General features: G+C 38.4%; 1 protein-coding gene across 1 annotated transcript in view; it reads left to right on the plus strand.

Moving 5' to 3' along the window:
- The window catches only part of LOC124171649 (acetylcholine receptor subunit alpha-like), a 501957-nt gene that overhangs the window by 373990 nt on the left and 108090 nt on the right, over positions 1-19877 (plus strand). Inside the window, exon 4 of the mRNA XM_046550909.1 lies at positions 7761-7941. Coding sequence (XP_046406865.1) covers positions 7761-7941 — 181 coding nt within the window. The remainder of the gene's footprint in view (positions 1-7760; positions 7942-19877) is intronic.

A 19877-nucleotide genomic window follows, 5' to 3' on the forward strand; every position in this document is an offset into this window, starting at 1 on the left:
GGGCATATTTGGGAGTTTTATGTTTAGGTTTGGCTGGAATTACATAATCCCATAGATTCTTAAGTAGTTCATTATTAGTTTTGCTAAAAGAATATTGAAATTTTTCGACTGCAGCTTTGAGAAAAGTTAAAATGGGAGTGATTTTTAAATCATTTCTAATTTGGCGGTTGCTAATAAACCATGGGGCACCTATTATTTTCCTAATTATTTTGTTTTCACATGTCTGAATGCGTTTCAAGTGCGTAGCGGCAGCATGGAGCCAAACTGGAGAGGCGTACGATAGAAGTGGTTCAATGGACGAATTATATAATAAAAGTTTGTTTTTTTAGCGCCAGAGGAGACGTTGATTTCAACAGTGGAAATAGAGCGGCATATATTCCCTGCAATTTCTTAACAGACTGCTATATGTGGCAAGCCCAAGTGAGGCGTTTGTCAAGAGTTACGCCCAAGTATTTTGCAGATGAGCATTTTGGTATTCGTTTGTTGCCGTAGGATAAGTCATGGCCTTCGCCGTCTTGTGAAGACAATGTGGTTGCATTTTTCAGCGTTGACACTGAGCTTCCACTCCGCTGCCCAGTCTTCGTATTCATCCAGATGTTCTTGGAGATTGTCCGCGGTTCTGTACGGATCGGATCCCTGGGCCAAAAGGGTACAGGCGGGTTCGGGAACGCGTTCGCACAATCAATTCTCCGTCGATTTGAAAAAAGCACTACCAACCCACCTATCTGCTGCACCCTTCCTCCTTTCGCATAAAATAGCTCTTAACTTCTCAGTCGGGATCCATTCCTTTTGAATTGACAGCGAGGGCGATAGTAGAGTAAGCTGGCATCGAGCTAAATCTGAACCGATTGCAACCCTGAGAGTGTTTCGCGCAACTTAATGTCCGGGAAAACCTGCACATTATCTCTTTGCGGCCTTATTTTCCTGTTTGAAAATTAGTGATGATTGAAATTAATTTAAATTGTTTTTATTTGCTCTGGTATTTTATTTCCCATATATCATGGAAAAAAGCTTACCACAACAAATAGAAAATTTATAAAATTATAAATAGGCAACATGGTGACACTAATGCAAAATAAAATATGAGTAATGCATTATGAAGTTAATACTTATATCTCTATTTGGTAATAATTGGTATGATGTAATGTGGTTGAAATGTTCATACATTTAAGATGATAAGAAATCTGAATTATAATTAATCTTTAATCTATGAAAATATGAGGTGACCTCAACATTTGTTGGAATGATTCTTACTCCAAGTTTTCGCTCCAATGACAAATTAGGAAAACTAATAGGTAGTCAATAAAACTAAAACATTTAAAAGAGAAAAAGGAAGGAGATTTTGGAAATCACAGAGGAGGAAAGTTATACTCAACCAAATTTCCTCTGCAACCAGCTGATAACAATTCGGAGTTTCACCCGATGCCATGGAGACAGTGGTGCGACTCAATGCATTTCTGCACTGTGTTCTGAATTGTAAGGCCCGCCATCTGCGTGATCTAGTCTCATGTTTGAATTTCACTTGCCATTGCCATTGAATCGCAATTTATTGTGTCTGCGCCGTCCATTGCAGCTTATGCTGCCCAGTTTTGTTTTTCACTTCCGTACTAACAAACTACTCGCGCCAATTCCCTTTTCGAATAATTGAATTAAGCGTGACTTCCTCCCTTGGTTAATTTCTTTTATTTTTTTTATTTTAAAAGTGTAATTTTCCTGTACTTATTATATTTTCTCAAATATCCTTTTTTATACATCACCAGTAATTACCGTACTGGAATGTAAGGCCCCAGAGAGATAATAAGCAGGTTTTCAGGTTTCCCCGGAGAAAAAGTTGCGCGAACTATTTTCACGGTTCCAACCGGGTCATGTGCTATTGAGGGTTCGGTAAAATTATTCGAGAAGTTAGCTCAGCCAACGATTTGATTTGTTCTCCATCAGGATTAACGAAACAGAGGAAAACGCCCAATCCAGTAAAAGTTTAGAAATACATAATAATTTCCATCATGTACGTTGAAATTAATTTCAATTTTCCACTTTTAAACAAATCAATTACACGGTGTTATTTACGTTTCTCAATGCATTGCAAATTGCTTCGATTCTGCAAATATTCATGCAGTGTATCAAAACTGGCAACTTATTATATATTTCGAAGCATGATAAAATTCGTCGACGGACAAGTGATTATCAAGAATGGGAAAGGAAAGCCTCGCACATTTGGAGCAAGTAAAGAAGGTGACGAAAGACAGAAGATACGTAGGAGTAATTATATAAGGTGACAGGAGAATATAAGCTAACAATTTTGAATGAAAACCTTAAATGAAAACCTTAAACTTTAAAACAGCTTGAAACACAAACACACACAATTATGTAGAAACTTTATTTTAGAGGACTCAATGAATCACACATGCAATAAAAACAGCATTTACAAATGGCAAGAAATTCTTTCCGCTATTTCTTTATTTCATCACACTGCTAATGTATCAGAAAATCGTGAGGAAAAGGGGGAAACCAACCTTCAAGGTAAAAAAATCTGACTAATTTGATGAACAATTGGTATTTTCTTGAGCATAAACCCAGCTGGGACGTGCCGTAAACGTAGAATGTTGTCATTTAAACCCTGGCAACTCACTTTCTCTGGCAATGGGCTTTAAGTGAAATTGTAATAGGTCGAATGAATGGTGTCAATAAATTACTTATAAAAAAATCATTTTACATTTTACATGACAACTTTTACCTACGGCTGTAGTCCCACCCTCTGGGCCTCGGTTCAGATCCCGACGGTAGAAGTGATTTTCCAAACACCTTCCGATTCATGCTTGAGGACTTGAATGGCACTTTGAGAACATCAATTCTACCGTCGCACAAGCCATGGTCCCTCTGGTGCCTTCCGTTAGAGCAGGCAAATGGCGAAGCCTGGTTTGTCTCCGCCCATTATTCTACACCCTTACTTAAGGCGTTTATAACCTAAGTTGTCGGTCGCATTCTCCAAATACCTATCTATTAATTAATTTAAAAATATTTTGGTCCTCCAAAACCAAAATTTATTATTTATTTAGTATAAATTAGTATAAAGAACACCCAGTGTTGTTGAATTTCTGCACCTCCTTCTTCTTCTAAATCCAAAGTGAAAAATACGAGTCTAAATATGAGTCTTTTTAAAAATTTGAAAGAATGGGGTCAGGACTACCCTCCATTTTCGAATGCCAAGAGAAGGAATTAATGCATAGGTTCCTCAACTGCATTGTCGTAAGTGCAATCGCTGTTCCCCAAATGCGGAAGGAGAAGATTGCAAGCTCGGATGCATCTGCACCGCCTTCTCCCGTCCTGATGTTTTAGTCTCGTGAGTTGGGAGTGTTCGTGGAGTGTGCCGAATTTACTGGAGAGCAATTTCCAGTTCCTTCGAAGACTTCTTCTCGGTTGATGGAGAGGTGGGTGAGTGAACGGGAATGCGAGCCGGGTTGCTCGTTCGACGGAAAAGACGTACTGCTCAGGGGAAGGAGGTGGGGGGAGAAGGAGGTGACGAGGGAGGAGGGGAAGGGGAGAGGGGTGAGGGAATTACGTAAAGCCTGAATCACACGATCATTTTTTTTCGTCGCGAAAGTGATCACTATCGCGATCACTTTTCCCGTCGTGAAAAGCGATCGCTCAAGTGATCATTTTTCTGAATCACCGCCGTCGCTTTTCGCATCATTTCCGATATCACAGCTCGTTGTCATAGGACCCGCCTCACGAAAATATATAGCGTGTTTGTTTATTTATGTCGTTCCCATAATTGTCAAACGCTGCGCTGCAGTCACACCATACGGTCATGCGTTCTGATTGGCTGATATGGGGTTTTAGGGACGGTTTTAGCGACGGAAAAAGCGACTGGACGAGTGATGAAAAATAGCGATGGGAATCTTTTCGCGATCGCGAAAAACAATTGCCGGCGACGATCATTTTGCGGGTGATTACTCTAGTGATTGCGATAGTGATCACTATCGCGACGAAAAAAATGATCGTGTGATTCAGGCTTAAACCTGAGCAATGCGTTGAACAAGTGACTTTGCACGAATACACTCGCACGCGTGCATACATGCACCATGGGAGAAATTTCCGATTAAAAAGCATTTGTATTATTCGGGATCGGAACCCTTACCTCCCGATTAATTAATTTAGGCGTCGCAGTTGGTCGCAATTCTCCTTTTGTAATCATGCTCTATAGGTTTTGCTGTATATGTGGTGTAAATATGTCGAGGTAACTCGGTGATACTTTTTTTATAATCCTACACGAACACAAAATTTCGACGAAAAACAGATTCCGCCATTTTTTATCGTAGAGGCCACAAATATTACAACTGAGTCGAGAAAGTTGCCAAGAATTAACAATAAAATAAACCGCATAATAATATTGTAATTTTTTGTTTCTACTTAATTACAACAGAAGGTGTGGCTTTAGTTTTAACATGCTGAATTTCGAAAAAAATTCAATGAGGGCTATTTTTGCGAAATTTGCTCAACTTTGAGGCCAAGTAATTTGTTTAAAAAATTACCTACGAAAAACGGTTTGAGTAAAAAAATGCACTAGTTTATTGACAAAACACTGGGCAATTTCCGCACTCAAAAAAATCGATTTTGAGGTTTTGCCCAGCTTTTTTCGATTTCAGCCCACTTGTGCGTCGCTTTTTTCATCCCTGTATGCCATTACATTTTATTAATTCATCAAGGGAAAGTACAATTGCGATTTCGTCCGAGAAAAAGGGGGTAGTAGTGAAGCGAAGCTCGCCGGCGAGCCGCTGCCTGATTTGATCGCCCCCTTCCCCTCAATTCCTTGTGAGTCTCAAGAGGCCATTAGCAACGGCACACGCGCCCCTAATGATCATCGCCTCTCTCTCTCCCCTCCCCTGCGTATCCCCGGAAACCATTTGCCGTCTCCACAGGTACGCAAGTCAACGTTTTGTCATCCCCCTCCTCCTACCTTCAAGCAGTCCGAGGGGGGTGGAGGAAGAAGGAGAAGGAGGAGGGGGATGAAAATATTTCTGGAGGGCCTCTCTCGCTGGAAAACTTCCGCTCCCGTGGCGCCACAAAGAAGGCGCCACCCCCTCCCCTCTGCCGTTGCCATGGTGAGGGAGAGAGTTTTTGCCTCTTTTTTACCTGAGCGAGCGATTTCTTTTGATGCGGTCCAGCGGAGCGGGAGCCATGGTTTCGATGGATGGGTGGGATGCTGGGCGGAGATGGATTCATTACAATCACTCCGCTTCTCTCTCTAAAAGAGCTGCTCGCGCCCAAGTGAAAGAGAATCAATTCTGGTCATCAAGTACAAATGAAAATATCAAATTTGGTCGTTTATTTCTATGAGTCGTGCAGATAGAAGAACACACAAACTATTATAGTTTTTACACTTTAACCAAACCTATACACACCTAGATTTTAATGTATAGCCGTCATTCTCAGAGTCTCGAACACCGAAAAATTTGGCCTCTGCTGGTGCCGTATGCCATGCTCTGTTGTTGGCGTGAGTAGAATTATTGGTAACGGGCTGCCGTTTCTGGGAGTCATATACAGTGTATGTCTTCATTGCTTATCTCGCATCATCCCTCTTGTCCCAATCCCATGAATTTTAGCTTCGCTCACCCAAACAGTATCAGGTATACTTATAAATTATTTCAGTGTTCCACGAGTGTTCGACACTTTAAAAATGACGGGTACCAGTTTAAATCTAGGTCGGTGTAATTTTGATTAAGTAATAGTAATTACAAAAGCTTCTGTGCTCTTATTCCATCATGATTGAAAAATTACACAAAATTAAACTTCAGTCCATTTTTTGTTCTGTTTTTGTTTTGAACTTCTTGGGACTCCAGGATACAAATGTCGGTGAAATAATGCATGTACTTTTTTATATTACCATATGTGGCAGTTGGAATTGCGACAGACGAGGAACATTTGCTCATTCTTATTCCGTGGACCAAGGAGTTTGTACTTGTCATTGATCGGAAATATTCTGATCGGCCCCACGAGGACAATTGGCTGAGTTTCATGAATTATGGTTTAATATGAAATATTTGTTACTTGAATTACTTAAATGTGCTTTTTTGTGCGGCAAACCACCGGATTTTATCAGATTTTGGTTACTAATAAGTAGGTTTAACGCCTTCACATCCGGTAAATTCAAGCTTAGTTTGAATTTGTGCTAGTTAATTCAAATGCCTGCTTCGTTTTTGTCAAGTTATTGTTAAAGGGAAGTAAATTAATAGATCAAGAATGAATGGGGACATATTGACTCCATTTTTTTCGTTGGATAAAGGATTTTTTGTTAAGTGGATATTGAGGGAAGGGGGCTTTGGATTGGAAAACTGCGTTACGGACTTTAAAAATACCACCTGTACATACATCACTGCCAATGGGGCCAGTGAATTTGAATGTTTTTTTCGTCCTAATAACGTCTATATCGTCTTATCTTCTGAGTTCATACCAATGGAATGTAGCAACAAAATTCTCATTCCTATTATTTTACGAAATCAAGACAATTATCATAGTATTATAGAGACATAGATATTTTGCTTATAGCTCGAGAAGTGGGCGACGAATCGAAAGTATAAATAATACGGATTCCTATATTTTTAAAATTTTATCTTATTCGATAATAATGAAAAAATCGAGGCCGGGAATATTGTGCTCACAATATTGACGTAATTGCACATTATCCTCTCCAGTTGAGTTTTTTTATTTGGCCTTAACGTGAAAAAGAAAAAGTTCTTAGAAAAAAATTTATCTCTCCTCCTGTGGCAATACATTTTTTCCGTTGTCTTACTGATGAAGATTTCAAGTACATAACTGGCAGAATGTGGTAAAAGTTTGTTTATAAGGCACTTACGCGTAAATTAAGAGTCGAAAACTCATCGGTCGAGCATCAATGAGGAAAAAAAATCCAGAGTATATTACCCAGAAATCTTGTTTCCAATACCAATATGACAATGGCGATTCAATTTCAGATAGCTTAATGGGCCCTCTGGATTGGATTTCCGGGGTTATCCACACACTGTAATCAACCCCAACAATCTCCACCTGTGGCTTTTTCCCCTTTTTATTGATTGTCCCCATACGCGGACACTTTGTGGCGTTCTTTCAACTTTATCGCCCTTTGGCGTGTTCGATAATGTAGACGTCATCGGCTGCAATCACGAATGTCACGCTTATATAACAAAAAAGAAAATAAATGCGAATGAAACTCAACCTTACCTCTAAAATGTTTATTTTTTCGGTAGAATTTGAAATATTGTCTCTATTGCCCCGCATATTTTATGCACAAGGAAAGCACTTAATATGTGATATCCAATGAATAGACTTAGGACGTAGAGTGCGCGTAAATACTGTTTCTCCGGGATAGTGGATGGATGCCGTACGAAGTATTAATTTCAATCTAGGTTGATGGATATTAAAATACGCCAGCACACATGAACTTGTAGCCAGAAGATCAATTTAAGGCCCTTGAAATAAACCCTACAAATAATCCAGAGATGTATGCTTCGACCATCTCTGGTTGTCCCATGAATATGCTTTAGTGATTTAAGCCATTGCTTACGTTTTGAAATGAAGTAAAGAATTTGCAATTTATTTACAATGATGGACGTTTATTTGATAATTTAGTTTTTATTTCAGTGCGCTAAATTTTCATCCAAAGACTATGCAAACGATTCGTTTGGTGTGATTTAGTGTTTCTTTTGAGCAACTTAGTGAGCGTGTAACCTCATTCATCGCTTCTCTTGTCTCTCTCGTTTCAGTGCCGACGGAAATTTTGAGGTAACCCTGGCGACGAAGGCGACCCTCAACTACACCGGCAGAGTTGAGTGGAAGCCGCCCGCCATCTACAAGTCCTCGTGTGAAATCGACGTCGAGTATTTCCCGTTCGACGAGCAGACGTGCGTAATGAAGTTTGGCTCTTGGACCTACGATGGATTCCAGGTAAGATTCCAGTCAACTTAATCACTGGCTGCCTTAATCAGCCCCAAAATAGACTTCTGTGGCACTTAAGAAGCAGCAAGTCCTATCAGGAAAGTAAGTACATTTTTGTTCTTGCACCACTGACACGGTGCTGTCGCTGCTCCGCTTTCACAAACTATTCCTTTCGGTTCATTGGCTTCAGTTTAAGTCATTCTTAATGCTCTCTCTTATTTTATTTCCTGCGCGGGTGCATTTAAAATGTTAAAGACTATTCCCCAAACCATTTACTGTGAGTTTCATACTGTGATTCGGTATTTCAACGTTGAGAACATAAAACCGGCTTAAATTAATCGCCACATTCAAGAATTTAACGATGATAATAGTGTGAGCGATATGTGAAGAGGATGAGAAAGTTCATGAAATGAAGAAACGAAGGAAAAGAATGATGAAGAAAGCCAAGATAGCTTTAAGTGACGAATAATATACATCAACGCTAGTTCCCTACGAATAACTGAGAGCGTCGCTAAGAAAAGCTGTAATTGAACAATGGAGGAAGTCGTGGAGGACTCTGAACGATAACAAACTACGAAGTATCAAGGCGAAAACGTCAGCTTGGCCCTCCTCTGCCAGGAGCAATCGAAGGGGGGAAGTGATAATTACACTGCTAAGGATAGGGCACTGCCCTTTGACTTCAGTTTAAGTCATGCCTTCCTCTTTATCGAAGAGAAACAAGCTCCTCAGTGATGGGTGTAGGTGCCCCTTAAGTATCCGACATATCCTTAGAGTGTGTGATAAATACCGTGACGAGCGGATAAGGTTCAGCATAACGAGGAACCTTGAATCCCTTCTAGGAGTCCACCCTACTAATTTGAATAATGTAAAATAATTTTTACAAGGAAATCGGTATTTTTAGCAAAATATAAAAGTTCCTGCCTATTTCATGCAAATAAATTACGCATATCCGACCCTTTGAATGAACAATTTGAATCAAATGACTGAGCTGTGGTCACAGAATGACCGACGCCGTCGACGCACCCCTCGAACACTCAATTCTACTCTGAGGAACGATGAGGTTCCGCGTGGTCTGTATCCAGTTTTCAATGATTATCTCGGAAGGGGATTCGACGGAAAAATTCGTAAGAACAAACGAGTCTGAAGAGGTTTAAAATATGTTTTGCCAACAAAAAACAATCCTAAAAAAAGTTTTAACTGCACATTCTTTAAACGGGACAAACTTTCTGAATACGCATCATACGTAAGCAGTAATTATAGTTCCGATCTAGTAGTTACGTTGCCCATCAAAAATTATTAATACTCATTACTCATGATTTCGTTGAAGAGCAGTTATAGAATAATTTTTATCAATACCAATGCATTTTGGTATGTACTCCTTTTTAATTCTGGTCGGTACTGACGTAGCAAAGCAAAATAATACTCGAAGCATATTTCACCGCTCCTTGCTCAAAACCTTTTTCCCGTGTCTTCCTCAAGCATCGCGAAGACACTAACTTTTGATTACTTTTCAAGATTCATCTCTGAAATATAACCCTTGTCGTTACTCTTATCCGCATGATTTATAAATGAAGCTCTCATGTGCGCAAACAGAATTCAAGTTGGCGTCGCACTGTCTCTTCTCCGTGCTAAGTGGACAATTATTGAGGGATATGTTCACGATTTTCAATCTTTTGGTAGACGGTTTACTTCTGTTTTTATTAATTATTAGTATTAACTAATAAATTATGTTTAAAAATAATGGAAAAATAAGTAGCAATTTTGTGACCCGCGATATTCTGTATTTTAAATATGTCGCTATTAATATATGATGAGAAATGTACTGTGCCCAAAAAATAAAATAAAATTTACACAGCTTTTGCCCTCATAACTAAGCGTATTTAGATCATATGCATTTGCATACTGAAAATTTCTAATTGTGTAATTTTATGGATTCCTATCAATAAACTAAAATACATCTTCATCATGCATTTAGAACTACCAAAACCTTAAGGGGCTTCGTTTGGGGATCACTCCTTACAATATACAAAACAGAGGACTTTTCGGAAGTACCTAGTGTATCTAGTATGTGTAATCTAATTTATTGAATTCTAAGTACTAACATGTCATTAGTCTGAATCAATAAATCGACTATATCAGATTGATGCAACGGATTCATGAAATGTCCATGCCCTGATTAGAATGCTCGCAAATTAACTTATATAATTCTGGCACCATTCAAGCAAAAGATGTAAGAATATAACATAAAGTAGTCATTCCCTGTGCTTTGTTATTGCTTACGCAAATTCGTCCTCCATGGAAAATTTCCTCAATTTTTTTCAGTAATTATATCAAAGACGAGCATCTTTAGCTATATTAAAGTCGAAATGTACATATTAATTTCCACTCATTTGGAAAATATGAAGAAGCACTGATCGATTTTATTTTCCTGAAATTATTGTTATCTAAAGCTGCCAATAATTTTGGCATAAATGGAGCAAATATGAGGTTGGGCAAGTCAAGATGGAAAAATTGTTGGAAAAGACAAGTTTTTCCATTTCAGCTTAAGTGATACACGAGTGTATACGCCTTTTCAATTTTTAGTGCCATGCTTTCGACGAAAATAATTGCTATTTTTCAAGTTTGCGAGACTCTTCAATACTAAATTTGCTAAAGAACGACATCTTTCTGAGTTTTCCAGTGCAAGGTAGTAAATTAACCATTTCTAGGCTGAATATCCTGGTTTTTGAGGTTACTGTAGAGTGGGCGAAAGGACGGGAAGTCGATTAATCAATTGAATTGCCAGGTGCTCCACGATGAGGCATGAAATGAGATGAATATCCAAACAGAATAGCGACGATACGCTCCGAGTTCCCTGGAATTCCGTGCGTATCAGATTGGCGCTGTCGTCGACTCTCCGGCTTCGGAGACCTTTTCAACAGGGTGGATATGTCATGAGGGCGCTTTATAAGGGAGAATGGGTGGCAAGAGCACTTGGATTGCTTGTCATTGTCGTGTCAATGCCAATACGAGGAACCAATCTCTTTGGATAGGTGCGATAGGATGCTGGGAGCCGGCCCTCAGCGCCTCCGTGCGAACGCTACTCGACAGCAGATGTAAACATGTCGCCCAGGCCCTACAGGCAGAGGTACTCATTCAAACAGGACACAGTCGAACGCAGAGAGGATAGTAGGGAAGGCTAGATGCGGAAAAGGGGAAAGTTTTTCCTCGCTGAGCATGCGTTCTATTGGGTTCGGGTCAGAGGCATTACGTTGATTACACAGGCCAACAATGAAAAAACGTTTTTACTGAAAATACCTTATTCTTATGTTTTTTAAGTTGCTGAATCCAATTATGATGGTGTTAAAGTTGTATCACCCACCATTTATTCACATTTTACAGTAAAATTTATGAAATCAAGCAATATCTTTAGAATTTAACAGCTTTTTTATAGTCATAATAAAATTGAAAAAGTAGGTCTAATGAACGAAAATAATGGGGATTACTGTTGGTACTTCACCGAGAAGTTCAGCAAGCGATTCATCGTAGAAAAAGCTACACAAGAATCTTCAAGGAGAAAAGGGAAAGAAAATGTAGACCGATTCCAGTTGACAAGTGAACCCTGTATTATCACGCTGTAGTAAATACAAACACTTTTATCACGATGTAGTTAACAGTAAATACAAACAATTTTATGATGTAACGCACTGCTTTATTAATTTCCCTATTAGACTAGTAGGAGTATTAGACTAAATATTAAAATACATATTGCTTGGAAACTATGGGTGATACAAAAAAAACTGAGGCCAGGTTTGGATTCGGCACATAAAAATCTATAAAGATCAGCTATAAAAATATAAAAAAACTTTTCAAACAAAATTTTTTTGTTGGCCTGTGTTATTATCGTGGCAACAAATTGGTTGTGCCACGAATGGTGAATCTCAGTGATGGGGAATGCGCAATCGCTTCTGTTTTGTTCCACTATTTAATTAGCTGTTGGAGTTCATGAACATTTAGATGTGGTAGAAGGGAAATGGTTATCTTTGGAAAACAATCTTAGTTCAATCGTTTCGACACAGCTCTCCAATCATTTATACCTTCAGCCAATCTTTTCGCTCCAAAGTATTTACCCTCTTTCCCATTCTTCAATAACACTTAAGTTCTCACAAGGCGTCCTACTATTTATAGGACTTCCTTATTGCCCACTCACTTTTTCCATCAATTTTATTTTCATCATTCTTTAGAATCAACCGAATTACTCCACCCTTTCTTTCTTTGCTACTGTGATCATCCATACTTCACTGCTGTTGATAAATCTTAGAATAATAACTGGAAATTTTCTGCTCCTGCGGCTGCCAGGAATATAATTTTGATAATAAATGGCACTATATCGTGTCTCTTTCGCTTTGAAACTGCATCGCTGGTTTACTTTTCGAAACTTGGTGTGCTTACGGCAAGCAAGCAAGCTCCCTTTGAAGTTTTGAGTTCAATAATAATGTCACTATGTTCTCTACACCCACAGCATGGTAGTTTTCTGGCTACGACTCTGAAGTGGACAATGTTAAAACGATTCATAAATGAGTTCATTAAAGTTTAGATGCTAAAATCAGTGTAGTGGAAATTTTCCGTGATGTTATGTTATATTAAATAAATAACCTGATTTTTTTAAATAATTAAATGAGATCGATTTGCATTCACAGTATCATTTTTTGACACAATACTTGAATAGACGTCTCATTAAATTATTTTTAAAAAGTAAAAAATTTAATTTAGTTTAATTTCACAGTTTTCACATACCTACTCGTTCGATGTTGAGATCAACCAAAAGGATTACTAATTAGATAAAAAAACTGATGGATAATTTATTCAGGGTGTAAATGGTGTTATCGATTACCTACGTATTTATGTAGGAGGTTCACTGAATTGTACAGTGTTTAGCTTGGTTTGGTGTAATTGCTTCCGGTTGAAACGAAAAATTTAGTATATTTCACAAGTATGATTTTTTGGAGAAGGAGATGGACCCCCTGGAGTAGATGGAAATTTATCTGAAATGCCGTATTAAAGAGTTCTTATTAATTACGTAATTCCCCATCTATTCCTCTTCATTAAAAGTTCTATTACACTATTCTTCCACCCTCATTGACCAAATCTAATTATGATTGTACATATTACGTGCTAGTACTTACCAGATAATGTCACGCAACGACGACTTCCGTCAATTAAAACAACCACGATGTATAAAGTTTTCTTTTAATTGCAGTCTAATAAAGATAGTTATAGTCGAGTAAAAGTCACTTGGATGCATGTGCCTGAACTTCACGGACTGAAAATAAATTGCTGTTGTGTTTTTTTGGAACTCAATTAATTTCTTTAACTTGTAATTGGAAAGCCGTTTTTATTACCATCATGCTTAGCCCAATCTGTTTAGATTTTATTGGATAATTGAAGACATTTTAAGTTTATTTACATCAGTCCTTTTGCTCTCATATAACAAAGTCTGTTTACTCTGAATTTTTGAAAGTGCATCATCTTCCTCAAATTGTATCTTAAAATTAAATTAATGAATCCTTATATGACTATTTTCGAACTAACCTCAATCGCAAGTTTCCCTGACTAGAAGCCACTAGTAATTAGCGCGTGAATCTTAAGTGGACGGCTGTATGAATGCTTCAGGATGGAAAATTTTTACCCAAAATTCCTGAAACTTAGGCTAGACATGATTGGGGAAAAAACTTTTCCATTTCATCAAGATAAATGGACCACAACTTGTGACCAAACAACGGAACACCACAAACTCGAGTGGGGTGCTATGCCTATAATCATGAAGGCTACGCGAGTTTTCATTTGTTTCTTTCATAAGAGTCTGGGCATAAGCCTTTTTTTCTTTGTAAAATTCCAGCACCCGTATAGCCTAGCATTTCCATTTGGTTTCAGCCATACCGCGGGTCCTCACAGTTTTCTTCTTGAAAGCCACCTTGAGAATAAGGTTTGAACTAGCGAGTGGATTATGAGGCGGTGTAGCGAGGGCGAATATACGAACAACATGACTTGCAAAAGTCATAAACGGGCTCTCTCCTCCATGAATCGCGGGGATATCGTCGCGCGGAGACCGCAAAATGTTCACAGGACTCGAGGAAAAACTGAGAAAGAGGCGCTTTAGAGGCAGATGAAGTGAGAGGGGGGAGAGCGTTTTAAAGGCTAAAGGACCCTAAAATTATGTAATTGGAGGAATGAAGCGCCCAAGTGCTTATTGCAGCGACGGCGGCGTACGAAGTGAATAGCAGAAGGAGGTCTTCGCGCATTGGGGAATGGAAGGAATCGAATGTGACGACACAATGCCTCCCTCCGCTATGAGCGCTCTCTTCGCACAAGCATTCCTCTGTCTTATATCCATGAGTGTATATTGCATGGATTTTTCATCAACAGTAAAGAGCCAGGGGCCCCAGGTGTTTTTCCCTCGACAAGCGAGCTGCTTCTCAGAAAAAAAAACTGTTAGCGCCTGTTATTATCTTTTCTTATCTCCGTTGATGATTGCCTTAATAATTTTAAGTAACTCCAATTGGATTTTAGATTTCCTGTCGTCGGATGTAAGCACTTTAGCCAATTAGTAGCTTAAATGAATAACTTTGCATTCTTTTATTATGCATAGCTACAATATACCTACATTTCCCTCTTATAATAAGTTACTTAGAGTTCCAGCGTAAATGGATCAGTTTATAATGACCAAAATTCGATTGAAAAAATGAAAGGAATTTATTTTCATTTTTATTAATATGTACATGATTATGAGAAGCAGCGCTAAGGTTTTCCAAATTAAGAATAACTATTTATTCTGTGAAAAATAAAATCATTTGGGTGGCTGATATAAATGTCTGCATCATAAAATGTGATTTCTTTGATCAAAGGCACTGCGGTTTAGACTTTTCCTTGGAGCATATTCAGAAAATCGAAAATACCTGCTTAGTCATAATGGTTGTAAATTCTACACTCTAAGGCAGCGGTTCCCAAAGTGGGGGTCGCGACCCCCAAGGGGGTCGTAGGCCGTTCGGAAAGGGGTCGCGAGATACTAATAATATGGTGAACAACGTACTTAAACTTGGACGACCATTTTTAGGGGGTCGCGGCTAAAAAGAATGAGCTAAAATGGGTCGCGGAAAGAAAAAGTTTGGGAACCGCTGCTCTAAGGCTTTAATTTGTAAAATTCTTATTAGAATTGTAAATAAATATTTAAAATTAAAGTAAAGCAGTAATATATTTAGGCATGGAGATGTCTAATACTTTTATTTTTATTTCATTTCTTATAATATCTCATAATTTAGAAACTTTGCGACGGTTTCTTCGTATTAAAAAAATTAAACCGCCTCCCTTCCAAGTAACTACGCCTTTTTTTCTTCTTTTTTTCCTCTTATCTTGACCTCATTTATTTAATAATAAAATAATTCTTGAAGTATAGGTCAAATTTGACCTATTCTGTGAGAATTATTTTATCATTAAGTAATTATGTCTCCATTTTACAGAGGGCTGAAAGTTGAATTATAGATTTCAGCTTTTACCCGAGGATAGCTTAAGTAAATTCATTTCGGATTTCACACCGTGTCGTTAGTCCTCTTGCCTCACAACTGAGGATATTGTAAACTAATTCTAAAAAACTATGAATTTTCCCATTTTCATCCTCTCCATCGCAATATCGTCGATTTCTGTTACTTTGTAGCTGTTCGTGATACAGTTGTTTTCATGGTCATTACGGGATCGGCAGCTGCATTTGAATAAGTATATGTTATTGTAGTGACAAAAAATAATACTTTTTTTGATCTATATAATAACAAATTACATGAAAAAATTCATTCTTTATTTATAATTTACTTCTGTATCTTATCCATGTAGATTTGAGAAATGCACTACTTTTAATTTTTAAGTTCCACTAGATTTACCTACATTCTTTTTTCTCACTGGCATTTCTTTTCATTCAATTTTACGCATTACCACTGATTACCACTCTTCCTGTTAGACTGCTGCAGGAAACAGGAGGGGAAAACTGTAGCGGTACGAAATAAAAGGAGTCAGTACTCATGGTGAAGTTATTTTAGCCCTCCAATTTGCAATGAACTTTGGGGGGCTCTCGGAGTTGACATGGCGCTAAACCACTGTAAAAACCAAGGGGAATTTGCTCAGGTTTTCGTATTCGCCAGAGAAACTCAGAAATTTTTTTCAGCGCTGCAGAAAATTCCTAGATTTACAGTGTACCTAATATCGCTCATTTTCCACTGGTCATATTACCTTTTATTGCCGGTTTTATAATGAGCGGTTGAAATATTATAGAGAATTAAAACTAGAGTTAAGGAAATTCTCAGCTTCATGAGTTAACTAACTGTTATTCCAATCCCGTCTGTAATACTAGAGGTCTGAAATATCCTCGAGTTAAGGTTATTGCAGTATCATGTTGTCGTTTAGGCTAATCCAGAGTTTTTTTCGTAATTTCATCGGTAAACAAACTGTTATTCTACCCTTCTCTGCTTTACCAGAAGTGTGATTTATCCTCAAGTTAAGGTTGAGGCTGTATCACGCTGTGATTAAGGCTAACCAGACATTGTAACCAGCTCTTAATGTAGTGGAAGGAGGATCCCGTCGTCGTTAAGTCTTCGGTTAAAATAGATTGAAATATAATCCTGGTTTATTGTCCAATCAGGCGGGTATTGTACTGTACTTAACCTATCTCCTCGCATTGCCAAATCTGGGGTGAAATGCCGAGAGTGTTCTCATCCTATGGAATTTGGGCATGGCTCGGTAGTGGTAAACCAAGGCTGAAGCCGCACCATGCTAATCGAACCCTCATTAATGATTCTAATAACGCCATCGAGCCGTATCACCAGTAATGGAATTCCACCCAACCTCCACTCTCCACGGTCTATTGCTCCGCTGTTCAGAGCTAGAAAGTGCGATCCTACACCACGGATTACTCTTCTTGACCACGAAAATGGCGCCCATGAGCGTCCGCGGCGGCAAATCCATCCGAACCGTTTTCGGTGATTAGAGGAGAGACAGTTTCTGCTTAAATTCAGAGAAGTAAAATCCCCAAAAAGTGAATTTAAAAAAAAATCATTTGAATGAGATATGAAAGTATATTTGAATGGAAAATAATTGCCTTTGTATTATATTTGTTTACATAAGCCTTCTTCGAGTTTATTGCATTATTCCAAGTTTATTTTTACCTCTTCTGGAAGAAATCTCTTACTCATGGCTCAAATTAGTACTAAAAGCTAATAATTTCACCTGCTACTACCGATATCAATCACTTCCTGCCGAAACACCAATCTACTTGTCAGTGAATCACATCGCTCAATCCGAGCGGAATTCGCCAAAAGTTTAGCTATGAAAAACAGTTGTAATATCTTTGTTTTTTCACATATTTTTGTCTCAAAACTCCTCTGCGACCAAGATTTAGAAGGGGATTGTCATCATCAGGCATATTGATCATAAATTACAACGAATTTATCGGCATAAAACTTGGGATCGGTGGAATCGGAAAGGAAGGAGTTTGGCGTTCAACTTTGTGGAGGAAAGGTAGGATGATGATGATCCTCTTCGACACCTAGTTCGCAGTGGGGTTTTTCAATAAACATGTGTAGAAAATAATCAGTTCCCATTATTCCATAAATACTACAAAACCAACTCAAAAGCTTTCACGCAAAAAAACGCAAAGTTTCCTGTAGCAAATATCATCATCTCAACTCTCTGCGGTGGTGAAGATTTTTCCTTCACGGTACAAGAGGACCGCTGCACAGTGGTCTGAAATCAGAGAAAGCCGGACTAAAGTCCAAAATGGCTTTTTTTGAGATAGATACTTAAAACTTAGCATAAATACTCATAAATGATGGCTGATTATGGATGTGTATCCCATTTTATATAAATTTCATCCGTTGCTGAGATACAGCAGCTCAAACGTGACCAATTTCTCAAAAAACGCGCGCGATCTCGTTATTCTGCGAAAATCTGGGGTTGCGAAAATCTGCATGGGTTTGCAACACAAAATGGGGACGCCATTTTGGGTTGTAAATCCATGCAGATGTGAACCAAAATCTTCAAAAATCATCAAAAATACAGCCGAAGCATCTGGCCAAAGGAATGTTGTGTTTTTTATTCCATGAAAATCATACAACTGCAACACCGCCTGATTAAGTTCAAAGATTTTCGCAGAAAAACGAGATCGCGCGCGTTTTTTTAAAATTGGTCATGTTTGAGCTGCTGTATCTCAGCAACGGATCAAATGTATGTAAAATGGCATATACATCCATAATCAGCCATCATTTATGAGTATTTACGCTAAGTTTTAAGTCTCTATCTCGAAAAGAGCCATTTTGGAGTTTTGTCCGGCTTTTTCCGATTTCAGACCACTGTGCGCTGTTTTCGATCATTTTATCTAATTTTTATTTTGACCTGTTCTGTGGGAGCTTATTCTCCCGAGGTTTTATGCTGTGTGAGTTTGTGCATGCGATTGAGGGGCTGTAAAGCCTTTCCGGTGGAGGGACCATGCGTGGTCTCATCGGTCATGTCCTCTATCCTCGCAAAATATGGCAGTAAAACTTGATCCGTGGAAACGGCGACGAGTTTAATACGTAAATGCTTTTGGAGAACTTCCGTATTCTTATTTTTACAGACGGGAAGTCCACAGTGCTAAAAAAAATTAACCTGTACTTTTTCTTAAAAGATTGTTGACTAACCAATTTCAGCTCTTCCATGCATTTCCAAATGGAGTGCCTTGAAAATGGCATCGCTCCTAAAGAAAGAGAAAAGAAGTGCTGATAACGGTTGGACACTCGAAGTCGGCCGACACTTTTTGGGAGTCCATTGTAATGAAAGAATTTATACTTCGTTGAAGACTTCAATTTTCACAAAAAAATGATAAAATAATTGCCATTGTTATTAATATTTATTTTTATAATAATATATCTATATTTTATTATTATACCTTATTATTTATTCGATTCTATTATACAATAACAAGCTGAAACAGGTTTTTCCAGTAAAATAATTGTGGAAGAATGCAAAATTTATTTTTTCAGTGTCATCTCTGATGTGCTTCTGAAAGTTTGCTGTTGACTATAAACCATTGCGAGTGTTGTAATGGTCTTCTGAGTCGAAATTGCTCAATAATTGAGATAGACTAGGGGTTGAAGCGGAAGGGGCTAAAAGGGAAGGGGCTATCCGAGGATGCACTAATGTGATTATTGCAGGGGTGGAGGCAGGGGTGGCTGAGATGTGTGTGTGTGTGCCGTCGTCGTAACGGAGAGAGCGCCTGATCAAATTTCCTCGTGTCGACTCGGGAATCGTATTTCGCGAGGCAAAAGAGGCCTGCATTGTGTTTGACTCGAATATTAACTGTAGGGAGAGGGCAGCACTCGTGGGGAGATTCATGGCTGAATTATGTTTTAACAGAAGTCATAACGCATTCATAGAGTTATACTTTCTGGGGAAAATGAGAAGATGAATCTCATAAGCGAAGAAGTGAATCAGAAAAAAAGGTTGAATGGAACGCAAAATCCTTTGTAGCGACGCAGAATCTGAAAGGAGTGTTAATTTAGTAAAAAATGAGAAACATTCAAGCCCGAATCGATTGAATCGATGAAATAAAACAATGTGGCAGCGCTAATGTGTACTACTCTCGGCTGCGATATATTGACTATAATTACATGCATGCGAATTTGACTGTTGGCCCTAAATTGCTCTGTAATTTTTGTGTTTGGCTGTAATTTATACTTCTTCTTACGACTGGCCGGTCAGCATATTTCTGGTGATATGGGGCGAGGGCGTCTCCCTCGGGATAACAGCACCCTCTTGAATGCACATAGTGGAAGTGCTTATTAATTTTGAAAAAATATGCCCCAGAAAATAAATGATGTAAAAAGTACAAACAAGATATCCCTTTAAAATACATACTCTAGTATTTTTAAAAATATTTTTTGCCCATT

The sequence above is a fragment of the Ischnura elegans genome, chromosome 1 (genome assembly GCF_921293095.1).
Source record: "Ischnura elegans chromosome 1, ioIscEleg1.1, whole genome shotgun sequence".
Classification (NCBI taxonomy): Eukaryota; Metazoa; Arthropoda; class Insecta; order Odonata; family Coenagrionidae; genus Ischnura; species Ischnura elegans.